Source organism: Hippocampus bargibanti, linkage group LG05, assembly GCF_051943395.1.
Source record: "Hippocampus bargibanti isolate YZ-2025 linkage group LG05, ASM5194339v1, whole genome shotgun sequence".
NCBI classification, from domain to species: Eukaryota; Metazoa; Chordata; class Actinopteri; order Syngnathiformes; family Syngnathidae; genus Hippocampus; species Hippocampus bargibanti.
Window position 1 is genome coordinate 17,006,840 of NC_142738.1, and position 17,048 is coordinate 17,023,887.

Genomic DNA, 17,048 nt, shown 5'->3' on the forward strand with positions numbered 1-17,048 from the left:
GACTGAGCAGAAAGGCTATGTACATATTAAGCAATTATTTTGTTGTTTGAATGGCAACACGTGGATAGATAATTTTTTTAGACATTCTGCCGTCCAATTGAGTAGCATGTAAATGTTTTGTCTGTCACAATACGTCGCTTGCATGATCGATGTGCACGATATATTTGTACTATTGTAGCCGTTGAGGAAGGAGCACACACGACTGAATGTGGATACGTGTTTATTCCAACGGCTAATAAGTGGATCTGACTTGAACATGTAGTAAAATACGTAGTCTTATCATAACCACGCCCCTTGCTGTACACCTGCTGGGTGAGATACATGGTCTTAGTGCCCGCATAATGATCACAGTTTTAGGACAAGTTAAGTGCTGTTGTATAAATTACCCCCCAGCGCCCCTGATGATCCCTCAATGCGCCCAAGTGGAGGTTGGCTGATGACGCTTGACTCCAATCTTCTCAACTCAATAATTCATTCATTCATTCATTCATTCATTCATTCATTCATTCGTTCATTCATTCATTCATTCATTCATTCATTCATTGAGTTCGCTGACGAAGCCTCTTGGATAGGAGGCGAAACGTCCGAAACCTTCACTTTTGTACAGATGACAGCTGAAGAAACCTCTCATCGATGGACCACTCCTGTACGACTGAGAGCTTACACAGACGTATTGAGTTCTGGAGCCTGTCCCAGTTGTCTCCCGGCAGTAGACAGGGGACACCTTGAACTGGTTACCCGCCAATCACAGTTACAACAAACAATACATTAGTAACAAAGACAGGACTAAACAGAAACAGTAAAACAAAAAACAAGTCTCATGATGAGTCAAAAATTTCATTATCACAAATACAGTACTGTTATCACACATGTTATCAGCTTTACAAACTTTGTAGGCGAGGAAGATGAAATAATTTTGCATTAAAACGCGATGTACTAATTTGATTGCTTACTAATTTGAATAGAAATGTACATAATTCACTCGAGACGCTGAAATCAAATGTCATTTTGTCGTCAATGTTAAAAATATTTTGGGCCGTTAGAGGGCAGTAGTGTCTGCCAAATTACGTTCAGTTTAATTTTATTGAACATAAAAACATGTATTTCATGGAATCGAGCGTCACAATATAATGAAACCGAATAAACACAAGTACTAAATGAAATACACGTTACAGTACTTGTCAATATGGCAGTTTACATTGAAAACGCTAGTCACAAAATGACGAAAGTGCGTTTTCAATTTACACGCTCGTCTCGAAGCTGTCAGCTGACTGGTTCACCAGGAAGAAAAACTTACACTGGTAAATACACGTATATGCGGTCTTATTGTTTTTATGGTCATAAAAAGAAAACAAGTAGATAAATCAACGTTGATGCGTATGCTATGCTAGCTGGCAATGTAGAAGCCAATAGGTTATCTTTCGTCGTTCGTTGTACTGTACATATATCGGAAAAAGCTAAATGAATAGCTAACGTGGAGCTTTTATGAACACACAGGAGAGAATGCATCACCGAAATAGAACTCCACGCAGAAATGTAATGTATTATACAAATGTGATTTAAACTGGTCATTAACAAGTACCATTATATTCTTATTTACGGTGTTAATGTTGTGTAGCAATGGTCAGTCTGGATGGATTATTTATAGATAACTCAATGCCTTTTAGGATCGTGGATCGTTTTCATGTTCATTCATATTATTTAGCACGTCTTTAACGAAGATTTTCCTTTTGTTAAATAAGCTAATATTGAATCTCTGTGTGTGTGTGAGAGAGAAATGAATGCTGTTACAGTAGCCCACATTGTATGATCATATTCATATGTCGTCCAATTTTTATTTTTCAGTTGAGACCATGAAGAAAATCAAGGGCAAAGCAAGTGACACCACTGAGAAGGAGTTTGTGTTTGAATTCAAGGCAGGGAAACATAACTGCGTTCTCAAGGTACCTTTGCTGTTCCCTGTTCAGGAGGCGAACGTCAGCGACCTCCATGGACGTCTGATGCTGCTACATAAAATACCATGTTATGTAGAAAATGGTAAATTACCTAGTAAACAGCTTTTTGTATTGGTAGATTCCAAATTTGTTTTTATAGCCACCTGTGCAGCGTATATGTGATGTATTCGTACAGTCCTTGCTTTACTTGAGTGCAGGCAGAGTGGGTGCAGACCAGTGCCGTTATGTACTTGAACTGTTGTCTGACTGAATATGTGCCCTGTAATTTACTGCCGACCAGTCAGATTAATAGTCTGAATTTTAAACATAAGAAGATGGGATATTTCCATGTTTCTACTACCCTAAACACAATGGAATAATGTGCAAAGAAAATGGTTGTTATTCAATCACCTCAGTGTAATTTATATTGTTAAATTGCACAAAAATACATTAGCAATTTTACCATCTTCGTTCTTACATCTAAAACCCTGAGCAAGAATAACAATGATTTGTTTGCTTACATGGTGAAAGGAACCAAACAGGCAACACTGACATCTGACATCATCTGTCATTAACCTGATCTTAATGTCCATGACAGAAATTGGTAACTAATAATATATTTTACTGTTTGATATCAGTCATCTTTTTTTTGGAACATTTACACATGATATTTACCTTTGGTCTTTGATACATTTACATTTATAATTTAAGTAGTGGATATTTCCATCATGCAAAACAGTGTGGAATAAAGGAAATATTTCATTCTACGTGAAGGGTAGCACAGAAATTTTTTCACATTCTCATAGTGTCCATGTTAGTTTAAATGCAAATTGTCCCTAGGTGTAACTGGTGTGTGGTTGATTGTCTATGTGTGCCTGCGATTTATTGGTGATCAGTTCAGCGTGTACCCAGCCACTCGCCCTGAGTCAGATGGGGAAGGCTCCAATTCGCACACACCCTGACTGAGGGCAAGTATTGATGGATTTTGCAACAAGATTGGCAAGCTTACAGTTTGTAAGCAATTTCACACAATTTTTTTGGTTCTCAATGCATCAAATGCTAATTTAAAACAGATACTTTTCTTACAGACAGTGTATTGTAGGTGTTCAAATACCTGATATGTTTCGGCGTATACTTCCGCCTTCGTCAGAGTGTCACGGATGTTGTTGTGACACGCCTTTTTCAGCTGGTGTTGCTATGAGGGCGTGACCTACCTGTCAGATCTGACAGGCAAGTCACGCCCCCTGCTGTCCGCTTGTCCCTCCAGGATACTGCTCCAGGTAGTAGAGAGCATGTAGGCTCTCTCATCCTTGTTGTTGGTCCATGGTCCTCGCTTCCGGATTTCAATGGCCTCCCTGATCCAGCGCTGATGTTTGTGCGGTGCGGATGACTGGCCTTCTCCCAGTCCGACCAATATCTCCTTTGGACATCTGAACACCTCACTATTCATAAATTGTCAGTCGTAAGAACATTACATGAACGCACCACAATAATCACGGACCCGGAGGACAGAACACAGGAGGAAAAACATATACAACACGCACTACTAAAATGGCAATATCCTCAGTGGGCAATAACTAAAGGTGCAGAGCAGGTCAAAAACAAAAACAACACAAGACAGGGGAGAAAGAAAAAGCAAGCAAACAAACAAACAAGAGCACAGAGGAATGGTAACATTGTCATACATGAGGGATCACAGAACGCATACAAAGAGCACTGAGGAAACACAACATAAACACACCGGTCAAGCCACACACAACTCTCCGACAGATCTTGGTACACCCAAAGGACAAAATACATCCAGAAAATAAATATGCAACTCAATATATGAAATCCCATGCAAGTCATGCAATAAATCATACATGGGGGAGACAGGAAGGAGTTTTAATACAAGAAAAAAAAAGCACAAGAAGGAGTGTGAGAAGGGGACAGCAACAATACAAACAAGAGCAATAAAAGAGCAAGCACAACAGGAACACCATAAATCTGCCATCACAGACCACTGCAAAAGAGAAAATCACATCATGGACTGGGAGAAGGCCAGAATCATCCGCACCGAAGAAAACAAACATCACCGCTGGATCAGGGAGGCCATTGAAATCCGGAAGCGAGAACCAAGGACCATCAACACGAATGAGGGAGCTTACATGCTCTCTACCACATGCAACAGTATCCTGGAGGGACGAGCGGACAGCGGGGGCGTGACTTGCCTGTCAGATCTGACAGGTAGGTCACGCCCTCATAGCAACACCAGCTGAAAAAGGCGCGTCACAACAACATCCGTGACACTCTGACGAAGGCGGAAGTATACACCGAAACATGTCAGGTATTTGAACACCTACAATACACTGTCTGTAAGAAAAGAATCTGTTTTAAATTAGATATCAAGTAGACAGGATGAACTTAATACAACTACTTCAAATGCTTCTTTGGTAGAACTGAAAGAGGCACTCTCCAACTTCATTGAGAAAGAGACCATTTCGGATTATGACAGAGAGGCAGAACTGGCCCTGCAAAGACTCACATTGGGCCATTTAAATGTAAATCGCCTCGCCAATGCGTGGACCAGTGCTTATGTAGAGGTGAGTACAAGGATCACAACATATACTGTACGTTTAGCCTAAAACACCTGGATCTCAAATACAACCCCAATGCCGATGAAGGCAGGACAAAAGGCTGCAAATTTTTGCCCCGTAATGATCCTGTAATCAGAGTGTTTTGTCAATTCACATACAGTAAAGTCTCGTTATATCGATATTCAAGGGAGTCCGAAAAAATATCGATATAACCGGGACTATCGATATATCCGACCCTGTTTGCATGTAATTTTCTCCGTGCGTGCATAGAAATAGTATCGATATAACTGGGACTATCGATATATCCGATATCGATATAACGAGACTTTACTGTAATTAAAATCATGGGAACAGATGCAGTGTAGTAAATCGTTTTAGCAAGCTAATTATTGAGAAATACCCGTGAGGAAGATGTCTTCCTACTTGAGTCCGCTTAAAGGACAACCAACGTCTCCGGAGAAGTTGTGTCCATAATTTGTAAAATATCTTCAAATGACTTCTACTGAGTGTATTTTACAAAGATTCCACTGCATATAGCTATATTTTACGTTTTAAGACTCGCGCTGAATATTCCGGTAGTCTTGTTTTTGAGTTGGTGACGAGTCCGTATGCTACGTCACTGAAGGAACGCCCCTGACCGAAAAAAATGACACATTGTAGCAGTCCTTCCACGACGTCAATGCATTTTGCTGTACTTTGGTCTGAAAACGTCATATAGGACCAAAAAGAGGCAGAATAGGGCGACAAAGCTCCATGTAAGGAATTAATCAACCTGTGGAAACGGGCTGATTAATTCCTTACACGGCTTTGTCGCCATGTTCTGCCTTTTTTGGGTGCGACATTTCCCACCCCTGATGCCTCAAAATGACACGGAATAAATTATTTAATTGATTGCAAACATGTATGCTTTCTTCTTCAGAACGATTTGAATCATATTCATAACTGGATGAGTAACAAGAAAGAATATTTTCTGAATCTGAAGCCATTGTTATGATTCTCGAGCAAGGCAAGACGTCTTGCCATGACACCACGAACATGGGGGCGGGACCTTCTGAAACTGGCCATTTCCGGTTTCAAATTGAAGTACTTTTTAGACACTTTAAGTCATTTTTATTGGTGTTTTGCATTTGACTAACATATCAGAATGCGTGTTTTGGGTATTTGAGATGCTATAAAACGTTTTTCTGATGTCAGTTAGGAAACAAAAAAGTGACGTTGGTTGTCCTTTAAGTTTGTATAGGTCAGTAGATAGAACTGGCACATTGTTTCACAGCGTATGTTACTCCAAAAAACGTTCAGGAGTATATATAGTTTTGCCACCTTGTTAGGCTGCCTCAACCTGAAATTTCAGGCTTCCTGCCTCCTGCACTTAAACATTTAAGACTAGCTTTTACGGCAGTCATTCAAAAATAACCATGGAGGCCAGTGGCCAGCATGATTCCTGAGCAAGTATAAATAGAGGACTTCTGATTCTTTTCTATTAATGGATGTGGTGTTTTTATTGCTTGAGTTTTCTTAGTTCATCATCCAGTAAAGCCCAAAACTTTTCATGCAGTGCTTTTTTTTGTGGGCCTTTTCAATGTTGGAACTGCTGGACCCTCTCACGTTCATATAGTTTAATGGCATATTCATTCCCAAGAAGAACAATGAAAATGCCTTTGTTTTCCTTTCATATAACTATTTTAGACCACACTAGAACATGCACGACCTGAGGAGCCCAGCTGGGACGAGGACTTTGCAGATGTTTACCATGAGTTGATCCATTCGCCAGCCTCGGATACACTTCTCAACCTGGAGCACAATTACTTTGTCCGTATCTCCGAGCTTATCAGCGAGAGAGACATGGAGCTCAAGAAGATACAAGAGAGGTCAGTGTTTAAGAGGATGGAGTGCCTTAGTTCCCCCATGGACTGTACTGTACATGTAAAAATGTTAATTTGCTATATTCACTGACCATTTATTTACACAGAAATAAATCTTTCCCGATTACTTTGACATCAGTTTCTAAAGTAGAATAGTATTTTGTCAGTTAAAAGCAAAAGGCTTACATTTTTTGTGCCCGCTGCAGTGGGTCGAATTTTCTTTTTGTAATTTACTCGACTCGTGAATGTACAAGAGGGTCTCTGAGCTGTTGTGCATCCCCGTGGGAGGGAACATGTTAGAGTTGAAATTAAGACACAATTAAAGCTTACACAAAAAGGAGGGAAGATGTCTCTTTGTTGATTTTTTTTCTTCCTTGCAAGGAGAATAGACAAGACAGAGTACAGGGTACAGCGTTCTCACCTATTCTAAACAATCTTTCTACAACCCTTTCCTTTTATTACCGTGACCGGCCTTCGTAGACAGTTTCTCGTGAGCAGGAAATTCTGTTAGTCTAAACAAAGTTTCAGATGAGTTACTTTCATGGCATCCAAATGAAGATTAGCTGGGTTCCAAGAGAAACGTTCATCTTCACTTCTCTCCTTCAGTCCTTCCTGAGTAGTAGCATCTTCACAGCACACCTTAATAACTACACACCAATATTGAATGTATAGTTAGTTGAATGATTAAGTGGGAACGTAAAAGACGGTGAATGTGTGATTACATGTATGATTACATGTATGAGCATTTTTATTATAAGCATAAGCATTCTTCATTGCAAGCACAATCAATGCATCATAAGCAAATGTATGATAACTAAAAACAATCACCCTAACAGAACCCAACCAACTCGGTCAACACAAAACATTTTCTGCTCTTTAACGTCTTGATTGAAACATTATTACAGAGTAAAAGCATTTTTTAATGAAATTGAGAATTTTCAAAAATTGCAAATCTACCTATCATCTGATTTATTTTTTTATTTTAGAAAAAAAATATTAGTGTCGTGGGTGAGCATAGTACACCAGTGTTCAACAGTCAATCGCAAAGTACATACTTGAAGACCAAAAAAAAAACATTCCCAGACAGGAATACTGACAAGACAGTTTGATCCAGAACCTAAGAACTGTGAGGAAGTCATTCTACCCCATTGGATATGCAACTCCACAAAACAACTCAATGTGATTTTCAATAAATGTGGTGCAACTCGTTGGAATCCGTTTCAATTCAATATGACATGGCTCATTTCATGTTGGGGATGATGCAATTACTATTTTTGGGTCATTTTACATACATTAAAATGAACCTGTCAGTCAGTACCTTCACAGATGTCTCCCTTAAATTGAAGAGGATTAAATATTTATCTTAATATAATTTTAAATGGAGCGATTCTTGGAGATACAGTTGACTTAGTACATGGCACCATTGATCTTCTCATTAAAATGCAATGTTTTTCTGAATAAGGTCACATACAAATGAGACTTTTCTTTTGCTCTGGGGCCTGCCACGTAGGCAGTCTTTCCATCTACATACACTCAATCATCAAGTTCCAAGGCTGCTACTGAGTTTAATGAATATACAAGTATATGTGGTGCCCAAAAGGAGAGAACAGGTAATGTTTTCCATGTACTCTCATCATTGAGTCAAATGCTTTCAACTTCCCCCCCAGACAAGCTGCAGAAATGGATAAAGTGATGCATGAGTTGGGGAATACACTAAGTGACCATGATGTAAATGCAGTAGCATCCCAGCACTTTGACGCACAGCAGGTAACAAAAAAAACATTAAAAAAGTGACACTACAGATGATTGTACGTCATAGTACTAGTAACTATGTAATCATGCAATATTAGCCCAAGCCTTTTTAGTTCCACAGCTGTTGTCTCAACAGGGGCTGGAAAACAAGTGGATCGCCGAACTGAAGCAAGTGACGTGTATTCAAAAGCAAGAATATCAAGAGTGGGTGATTAAATTACACCAGGACCTGCAGAAATCCAACAACAGCAGCCAAATAAAGTATGTTTCTATGTATTTGCATCCAATGTGAAACATTTCTTAGATATAATACACTGCGTGTTTTTGCACCTGCGCCGTCATGTTCCCATTTCTAAGATGACTTGGCAAAATTCTTGGGCTGATGCCATTTACAATTTTTATAATACTGTATACTACATACTGTATAACGTATAATGGTACATATTACAGTGAATGTATGCATAACCCATATACCTCCTCATCTTTTATAAATACTACTATACTAAATTTGTACGGTTACTATCCAGGGAAGAGATTAAGGTACAGTCAAGCCAGCTGTCAGAGCCTTCAGATTCTGGAGACCGGATGTTTGAGGAGCAGCCTCAAATGGAAGAAAGTTTCACTATTCATCTCGGTAAGCTCTTGACTTTGAGAAAATATCAACAGGATTTTAATTAGAATGTTATTTTGATTACAATTTTAATGTGTCATACTCATTGTAATCCACCAAGGGGATTGTTTTTTTGTCTTGCTTACTACACTGAGAACCCAATTTCACTCATCCAAGCATGGAAGAAGCGATGTCAGAGTAAATGAGGCGCTTAGTTCGTGTAGCAATTCTTGCACCGGTTCCTTGTTCAAGGGCAATTGGTCAGTGGTCAGAAATCTAATTTCCATGAAGTGATGTTGCCACTGGATGGATATGACATTTCACTCTTAACTGCACTGCTGATCAGTCACAACAGATGTCATAACGAAAACCAGTAAATCAGTCATGGCACCCGTGTCACTGAACACGTGTCAATTTAATGTTTTCTTTGAACTGGTCTATGCTCCTCCTCTGCCTGCTTGCATTGATAACCTCAGGCAGAGAATCACTTCCACACAGAATAATGTTACCAGAGACATGTTACAACGTGTTTGGCAAGCGCTTCACGGCCAACTTGACGCGTGGCCTGTCACATGCAGTGCGTTTATTCAACACTTTATGAAATCTTTCCCAGAATAAACACGTAATGTTTAAACATGTAAACTCTTTCATTTCGTTGAGCCTGACTTAGTAGTTTTCATTATATTTTGTGCACTATTTGCTGTACGTGTTTTCACTAGGAGCACAACTGAAGACGATGCATAACCTACGACTAGTTCGGGCAGATGTGTTGGACTTTTGTAAGCACAAACGTCACGGCAGCAGCGGAGCAAAGCTGCGACGACTCCAAACGGCCCTTTCGCTCTATTCATCTTCACTCTGTGGTCTGGTACTGTTGGTCGACAATAGGGTCAACTCCTACAGTGGCATCAAGAGAGGTTAGATTGCAGTAAACTGCTTGTGTTGTATTTAGCCAAAAATAACGCTCCAACTCATTTGCCTTTCAAGATCACATTAAAATGCCCCTCTCTTTAGATTTAAGACTATTGAGTCTTATACAGATGTGTTTATGGAAACCATTCCATAAATAATGCGGGTATAATTATCTTAAAGTAAAAATTATATCATTTGGCAGTGTCTGAAACTCGTGACAAAAAGTTAGCGGACACCCAGGCAGACAAGACAAGACAAGACAAGAAACGTTGCCTGCCCGGCCATAAAGTTGCCTGCCCGGCCATAAAGTTGCCTGCCCGGCCATAAAGTTGCCTGCCCCATTTTTCACAACTTGAAACACAACAACATTGCTGCTGTGTTACTTCCGGGTAGAATGAACGCTGGCGCGAATGGTTGCCGCCACTGCTCACGTGCACAAAAAAAATCCTGTGACTGTAAAGTGTCCTTGAGAGTTTTGAAAGGCGCTTAGAAATTTATTATTATTACAGTAAAGTCTCGTTATATCGATATCGGATATATCGATAGTCCCGGTTATATCGATACTATTTCTATGCACGCACGGAGAAAATTACATGCAAACAGGGTCGGATATATCGATAGTCCCGGTTATATCGATATTTTTTCGGACTCCCTTGAATATCGATATAAGGAGACTTTACTGTATTATTATTATTTTTACAATATAATATAGTCCTCTCTACAAACCCTGTGGTGTTACACAGAATATCACGTAGAGAACACCACAGGGTTTGTAGAGAGGATCAAAGACCTCATATTGGAACCTGAGGAAACGTTGGCATCATACGATGTGACTTCTCTCTTTACATCTGTCCCAACCTAGTCTCAGTGGTGAGGATGAGGCTGCTGGCGGATGTTTCTCTGCATGAAAGAACCAAACTTAAACCGGATCACATCTGCCAATTATTAGAAATCTGCCTTAATACTACGTATTTTCAATTTCGGGAAAAAATTATAAACAAATTCATGGTTGTGCTATGGGCTCACCAGTTTCACCCATAGTGGCTAATCTTTACATGGAAGAGATGGAGAAACAGGCCCTCACATCCTTCCCAGGGACAAAACCTAGACACTGGTTTAGATATGTGGACGATACTTTTGTCATAATTAAGAAACAAGAAATTCAATCCTTCACAGATCACCTCAACTCTGTAGACTTCAACATTAAATTTACTCGTGAGGACATTCAAGAGAACCACCTAGCCTTCTTGGATTGTAAAGTAATTATAAAAGAGGACAGAGCGCTAAAAACAGAAGTCTATAGGAAGGCTACGCACACTGACCAATACTTACTTTTTGACTCTAACCACCCTTTACAACACAAACTAGGAGTTATCAGAACCCTCCAGCATAGGGCTAAACTAATACCAACTAGCACTGAAGGTAGAGAAAAGGAGTCTAAACATATCAGGAGAGCACTCACTAACTGTGGGTACCCTCAGTCACCGGAGGTCATTCAACAAATGTCAGAAAGAAAGAATAGGGAATGAAACCAATAATTCTCAAGATACAAAAAGGAGAGGAGTAGCAGTACCGTACATTGCAGGAGTTTCTGAAAAATTACAAAGAGTCCTTTGGCAACATAAAATTCCTACTTATTTCAAACCGATAAACACGTTAAGGCAAAAATTAGTGCATCCAAAAGATAGGCTACCAAATGAAAAACAAAGTAATGTAGTTTATTCCATACATTGTAAGAATGAAAATTGTAAAGAGCAGTACATTGGGGAGACTCAACAAATTCTCAAAAAAAGACTATCAACATCGCAGGGACAATATAAGTGGACCTCAATCGGCAGTACATTTGCACCTAAAAGCTAGCAACCACTCATTTGACGACAATGAGGTTAAAATCTTAGCGAAAGAACATAGATGGTTTGAAAGGGGGGTAAAAGAAGCGATTCTTATAAAACAACAAAATCCTTCATTAAACCGGTCTGGTGGGGTGAGGTTGAATTTGGATCGTTCATACAATAGCCTGCTTAGGCAAAACAGGTTAGGCAACTTTGGTAATGCTGATGAGGGTCGTTATGCTGATGAGGTGATACCGGTGGGAGTGGGGGTAATAGGCCAGTCGTTAGTCAGGAATGTAGGAACAATCAGTGGGGTCACAGGGAGGGGTCCTCTGCCCCCCCAACCTGAGAGTAGGGACCTATCATAGCTGTGTCCGGCGCCACCATGTCTGGACATTAGGGATATATAAATAGGGCCGATACGACCAGTCAGGCTTTAGTTCGCTGACGAAGCCTCTTGGATAGGAGCCGCAACGTCCGAAACCTTCACATTTGTACAGATGACGGCTGAAGAAACCTTCTCATCGATGGACCACTCCTGTACGACTGAGAGCTTACACAGACGAATATAATATAGTATGTAAAATCGCAAAAAAACATTGTTGCAAAGTGTAAAGGATTTTTAAATTAAGGAAGTACCTACCACAAATGCTCCATTGCTTAATTTATAGTAAATATCCCTTGCTGAAGATTTTTCTTCAGTTGTCGTTTGTCGAAATGGTGCACAATGGAATGTTTGCGTTGCGTTGTCTGCTAAAAGCCACGTGGACTCCTCTTTCTAAGCGCCTTTCAAATTGCCAAACAAACGTTAGTTTGGCAATTTGCATACTCAACACGGCAGCCAATCAGAAGCCTGTTTCGTGCTTTGGACTATACCGTGACTGTAAAGTGTACTTGAAAGTTTTGTAAGGCGCTTAGAAAGAGGAGTCCACGTGGCTTGTAGCGGTTTGCTTGTAGCTTTTGCTTTATTGAATAAAACAAACATTTGATTTGAAAAAAATATATATATATTTATTTTTTTCTTGAAGAAGTTGTCGGTCACCCGGGCCGAGACGTTTTGAAAGTTGTACGCCCCGGGCCTCCGGGCAGACATTATTTCAAACACTGCATTTAGGCATCACGTAATAACCAATTATTGACATAGATTTTGCAACGGTGGCCAAGGAGTGCACAGACTTCCACTTTCTCAGCCTGGAGGAGCAGCTAGAAGAGGTGCAGCAGGTGGTGCTCTACGCCAGAGCCCAACGGAGCAGCAAGCAAAAAGATCAGCCAGGTGAGACCTTGGACTGCTCTTTTTGTGAAACCAGTACACGTGTAATCCAGCAGATATATTTTGTATGCTTGGCTAATGACTCGTGCAAAGAATTTGTTAGTGAAAATGTGATCGACAAAGCATGACATTATTAAAAGTCTTGACTGATAATAACTCCATTTAGCCTTATTAAACACAGGTACATCCCAACGACTGAGGATATTGTGATGCCACCTTGGCGTTGAATGCTACATTACTTCCAACTAAAGTGAACGGTTAACATTTAGCCAATGGAAGCTACTTTACAATCTTATATTTGGCATCAGCGAAAAGTGTGTCAATTATCCATAGAGACAATTCATAGATTTAATAACAACCTGTCTTTTCAACATCGTGATTGTTGAAATGTATGTGTGGCAGAGCTCCCCCGGAATGGAAGTGATGATAAAAGTAAAAACATTGAAAGAAATCCATCAAATATCTTGCCAGGTAAAGGTTATTGGACATTATACAGCAATGGCAATTGCCAATCAAATGTTCAGATTTAATATGTATCTCACGGAGGCATTTCTTTGCCTAGGTGAGTTCTATGTCTCGCGGCACTCCAACCTGTCTGACGTCCATGTTGTCTTCCACCTGTGTGTGGACGACAACGTGCGCTCGGGGAACATTACGGCCAGGGACCCAGCCATCATGGGCCTGAGGAACATTCTGAAGGTCTGCTGCACACATGACGTAACCACCATCACCGTCCCGCTGCTGCTGGTGCATGACATGTCAGAGGTAAACGTAGTTTAATGGACTGTAACCTGAAGACATAACAGTATATGGTTACAGTAAATGACAGCTTCTGCCAACCTGTACAGTAAAAAAAATATAACCTCATAGAGAAATTATTAATGGTCATCGGCACAATCGGTAAGACATTCCTCAATGTCCAGTGCTCTCGCCATACTGTATTTTATTAACCTTGCTCTCATTGCCTTTTATCGAGCATCTTCATCTTTATTAAGTTCAGAGAGTAGCTTTTTCTGTAGCCACAAGGGCACACCAGCCAGTCTCTTATTGTGCCATTACCAAGCTCCGATAAATACAGAGGGTTGTGTCAGGAAGGGCATCCGACATAAAAGCTTGGCCAAAACAAACATGCAAATCAAGCCTCTGAAGATGGAGGACACTGATTTGCTGTGGCGACCCCTGAAGAGAAAAGCCGAAAGGAAAAGAAGATAGAGAAATTATTGAATCATGTCAAAAGCAAAGTGGCTGATGTGATGCCGTGCTTGAACATGTTCTGTATAATTTCTCAAAATTGATTTTCATTCCTTTTTCTTTTGTCATTACCAAGTCCTTTTAACAACTTGAAGTTTCACAAATCAGATGGGCTAGTTATAATTGGTGGCTTCTGGTTCGAAGTTAAATTAGTGCAGTTCAGCAACAATTGCTGCAGACAGTACGGGCCTTTTCCTGTTTGCTGACTTTGATTGAAGTGGGGTGTTTAAATTGCAGTTGAATTATAGAGTACAGCAAATATTTTGACACAAAAGTGCCTCACCTTTCCTGTTTTGGTTTTAACTTTGAGGCCACTGGAGGAAAAATGACACATAACAGAGGAATGTAGAAGATTGGAAAGCAACACTTCTACTTTTGAAGAGTGTTTTTAGTTTTTTTTCCCCAACATTTAAATTCTGCGCACTTGTCTATGTGTAAGGGTCTATTGGATAATGGGGTTGGTAACATTTTAATTTACCTCAATAAATACCATGTCTGGATTTAAGCAAGCGTACAGTTGGATAGACATTGTTTTTGTGTTTCATTTATTTTTATTCATTTCTGTGTGGCCTCAAACTATATTGCAAATGTCACAAAAACATATTTTTTGTGCTGTAATCATTGACTCAGTTTGAGGAAGTGTCACAAACCTACAGACAGCTTTTAGGTTTCACTCATACTTTATCATTTTTCTCAAGCAATTGTTTCTCTCACGCTCAACTGCCAGGAAATGACCATTCCATGGTGTTTGAAGAGAGCAGAGCTGGTCTTCAAGTGTGTGAAAGGTACACTTCTTAAAAGTCTGATTGCATCTATCACATCAACAAAGATGTGTCATTACATGTAGAGTACATTGGTTTTTTTTTTGTTTCACATTAATTCTTTTGTGGGAGCTTTGTCCTGAAGCATATAGAATGTCGATTTTCTACTCTACAAGATGGTGAATCATTGAGAACTAGACAGAAAATTGATAACAACAATGAAGGAAAATGATTTGTATTTACCGCTACTTCTTTTATTCTGGGTCTTGGCCATGGCAGGGAGGCATTTTTTATTCAAGAGGGACAAGGATGGCAAGAAAATGGGGCCTTGCATTTAAGATGAGCAAATCACTACAACAAGATAAACCAATGTTGCCATGTATGGTTATTGCTGTAGTTTCTACCAATATATCCTCAACAATTGCCGGTACCTAAACGCATGTTTTTGACACACCACTGATGTGTCATGAACATCAATGACAATGAGTTTACACCACCCATAACTGAGCATGATTACAGGGAAATAGTTCCTGATATTGCCTGGTTTTGTCAGGGGAAAATGAAAGCCGATTCATTCTTTTTTGGGGGGGCGTCACGCTCCTACTCATTGTAATTTGATTGGCAGGTTTCATGATGGAGATGGCCTCGTGGGATGGGGGTGTATCACGCACGGTACAGTTCCTGGTGCCAAGGGTGAGACATGTCTACATTGTTTTATTTCACAGTTGTGTAGCCAATTTGAAAGCGTCTGATAATATTAGAGTCAACCTGGCCATTGACGGCTTTCACGCATGTGCCAGCGTTGTAGTCCATTTCTCTTCCGGTCTTTTCAGACTGTCGTAGTTAAGATGCTTGAATGAAACATCCTAAAATCAAGGTTGTGTGGTGTTAATACAGAAATAATTAGATGATTGTAAATGGCACGTTGACCCAAGTGAAAATACAAGCTGCCTTTTAATCATTGGCTACTAGAAAAGCTCTCGCTCTCTCTTAGTTCAACCAAAGTGTATACTGAAGTTGTACACGAGATCAGAACAGGCACACCTGGCTTTGAAGCATTTAACTCGAGTGTTTAAAATGCTCATCATAAATCGTTATTAGAGATCCTTACTTTGCCTTGACCCGTGTTTACTCTGTGTGACAAATGTAAGCTTAGACAGTCATCCACATACATGCGCGATAAGCATCGGGATTTACATGCAGCTGTCACGATTGCCATGAATTTACCTTGAAATCTGCACCCCCGTTGTTATGTCTTAACAACTGAAGAATGTCGCCACAAGGTTCAGATGCATCTGCATGATGTGACTTCACATTCTCAAAAAATCATTTGGACGTGACATTTTATTTTCGGCTTGGAGAATGTTTATACCAATGGGCTGCATGGTTTGAGAGACAGCTGAGCCTATAGCATGGAACCGTGTTGACACTGTAAGACTATAAAACCCGCAGCATCAAAAGCTCCGACTAAATCAGCTTCCTGTCAACTCCATGCTCAGACGGGATTGGAAATAGCTCCCCTGAAACAACGTTGTGCCTTCAAAGAGACTAAATATATGCTGGGAGTTATGTGTTGATATGTGTACCAATCAATACTTAACATTCTCTTTTGACGGGTGTCTTCCAGTTCTGTTTCAGTCAAAACGAACATAGATCATTCAGCATACTTTTAATTCCCCTTCCAACCAAGAAATACTTTGCATGCTTTCTATCGCCTCACCTCACACATGATTCATTTTGTCTCATGGCTAGTTTTGCAGCTTTTTAGCACAAGTACGGAAAACCGTCCCTCATTTCTCATTGGTTGTGTATGTATTTGTGTTGACAGAGTATTTCAGAGGAAATGTTCTTCCAGTTAAGCAACATGCTGCCTCAGATCTTCCGTGTCTCCTCCACATTAACGCTCACGTCGAAGCCATGATGGGAACAGATACACGACGCCCTCAAGGTGCAGCAACAAGGATCATCTCCTTGCATCTTTTTGAATTTGTTACTACATGTATTTTTTTCATAAATTTGTGGGGTGAGGGGTGCAAACTTGAGAAGGCACTGTTAAGAAAGTTATATTGTATCCTCATTTTGTGAAATGCTGTAATATTGAGCGGATCTCGCAAGCCAGCCACAACGCGACATCACATGGTTTGACAGCATCAAAGCCAGTGTGTGTGTGTGTGTGTGTGTGAGTGACTTCTTGTACAACGATTAGAGGAGCGGCTGCTCTCTGTGCTCCCGCAAATAAATATCCTACTTGTACGACCTAAACAAGAAGGACCATCTCAAGTCTTTAT

General features: G+C 40.1%; 1 protein-coding gene across 3 annotated transcripts; it reads left to right on the forward strand.

The window, feature by feature from the left end:
• The first annotated feature begins 1,163 nt into the window (after window positions 1–1,163).
• ferry3 (FERRY endosomal RAB5 effector complex subunit 3) lies at window positions 1,164–16,826 on the forward strand. 3 transcript variants are annotated; one of them, XM_088997004.1, is made up of 14 exons: window positions 1,164–1,301; window positions 1,846–2,037; window positions 4,371–4,516; window positions 6,197–6,378; window positions 8,040–8,139; window positions 8,261–8,385; window positions 8,652–8,758; window positions 9,454–9,651; window positions 12,623–12,751; window positions 13,151–13,219; window positions 13,311–13,513; window positions 14,727–14,784; window positions 15,386–15,453; window positions 16,589–16,826. In XM_088997004.1, the coding sequence occupies exons 1-14, from the start codon at window positions 1,187–1,189 to the stop codon at window positions 16,679–16,681; spliced, it is 1,785 nt and encodes a 594-aa protein (XP_088853130.1). In that variant the 5' UTR covers window positions 1,164–1,186; the 3' UTR covers window positions 16,682–16,826. The 3 variants fall into 3 exon arrangements, with proteins under 3 accessions (XP_088853130.1, XP_088853131.1, XP_088853132.1); XM_088997005.1 differs by lacking the exon at window positions 1,164–1,301 and adding an exon at window positions 1,308–1,536; XM_088997006.1 differs by lacking the exons at window positions 1,164–1,301; window positions 1,846–2,037 and adding an exon at window positions 4,209–4,260.
• Window positions 16,827–17,048: the final 222 nt, after the last annotated feature.

Excerpts from the sequence above, each read along its gene's own strand:
- ferry3 (XM_088997004.1), top strand. The coding sequence starts at position 1,187 with ATGGCAGTTTACATTGAAAACGCTAGTCACAAAATGACGAAAGTGCGT. Across the intron at positions 9,652-12,622 it reads CTACAGTGGCATCAAGAGAG|ATTTTGCAACGGTGGCCAAG; the intron begins GTTAGATTGCAG and ends TTATTGACATAG. Across the intron at positions 14,785-15,385 it reads GGTCTTCAAGTGTGTGAAAG|GTTTCATGATGGAGATGGCC; the intron begins GTACACTTCTTA and ends TTTGATTGGCAG.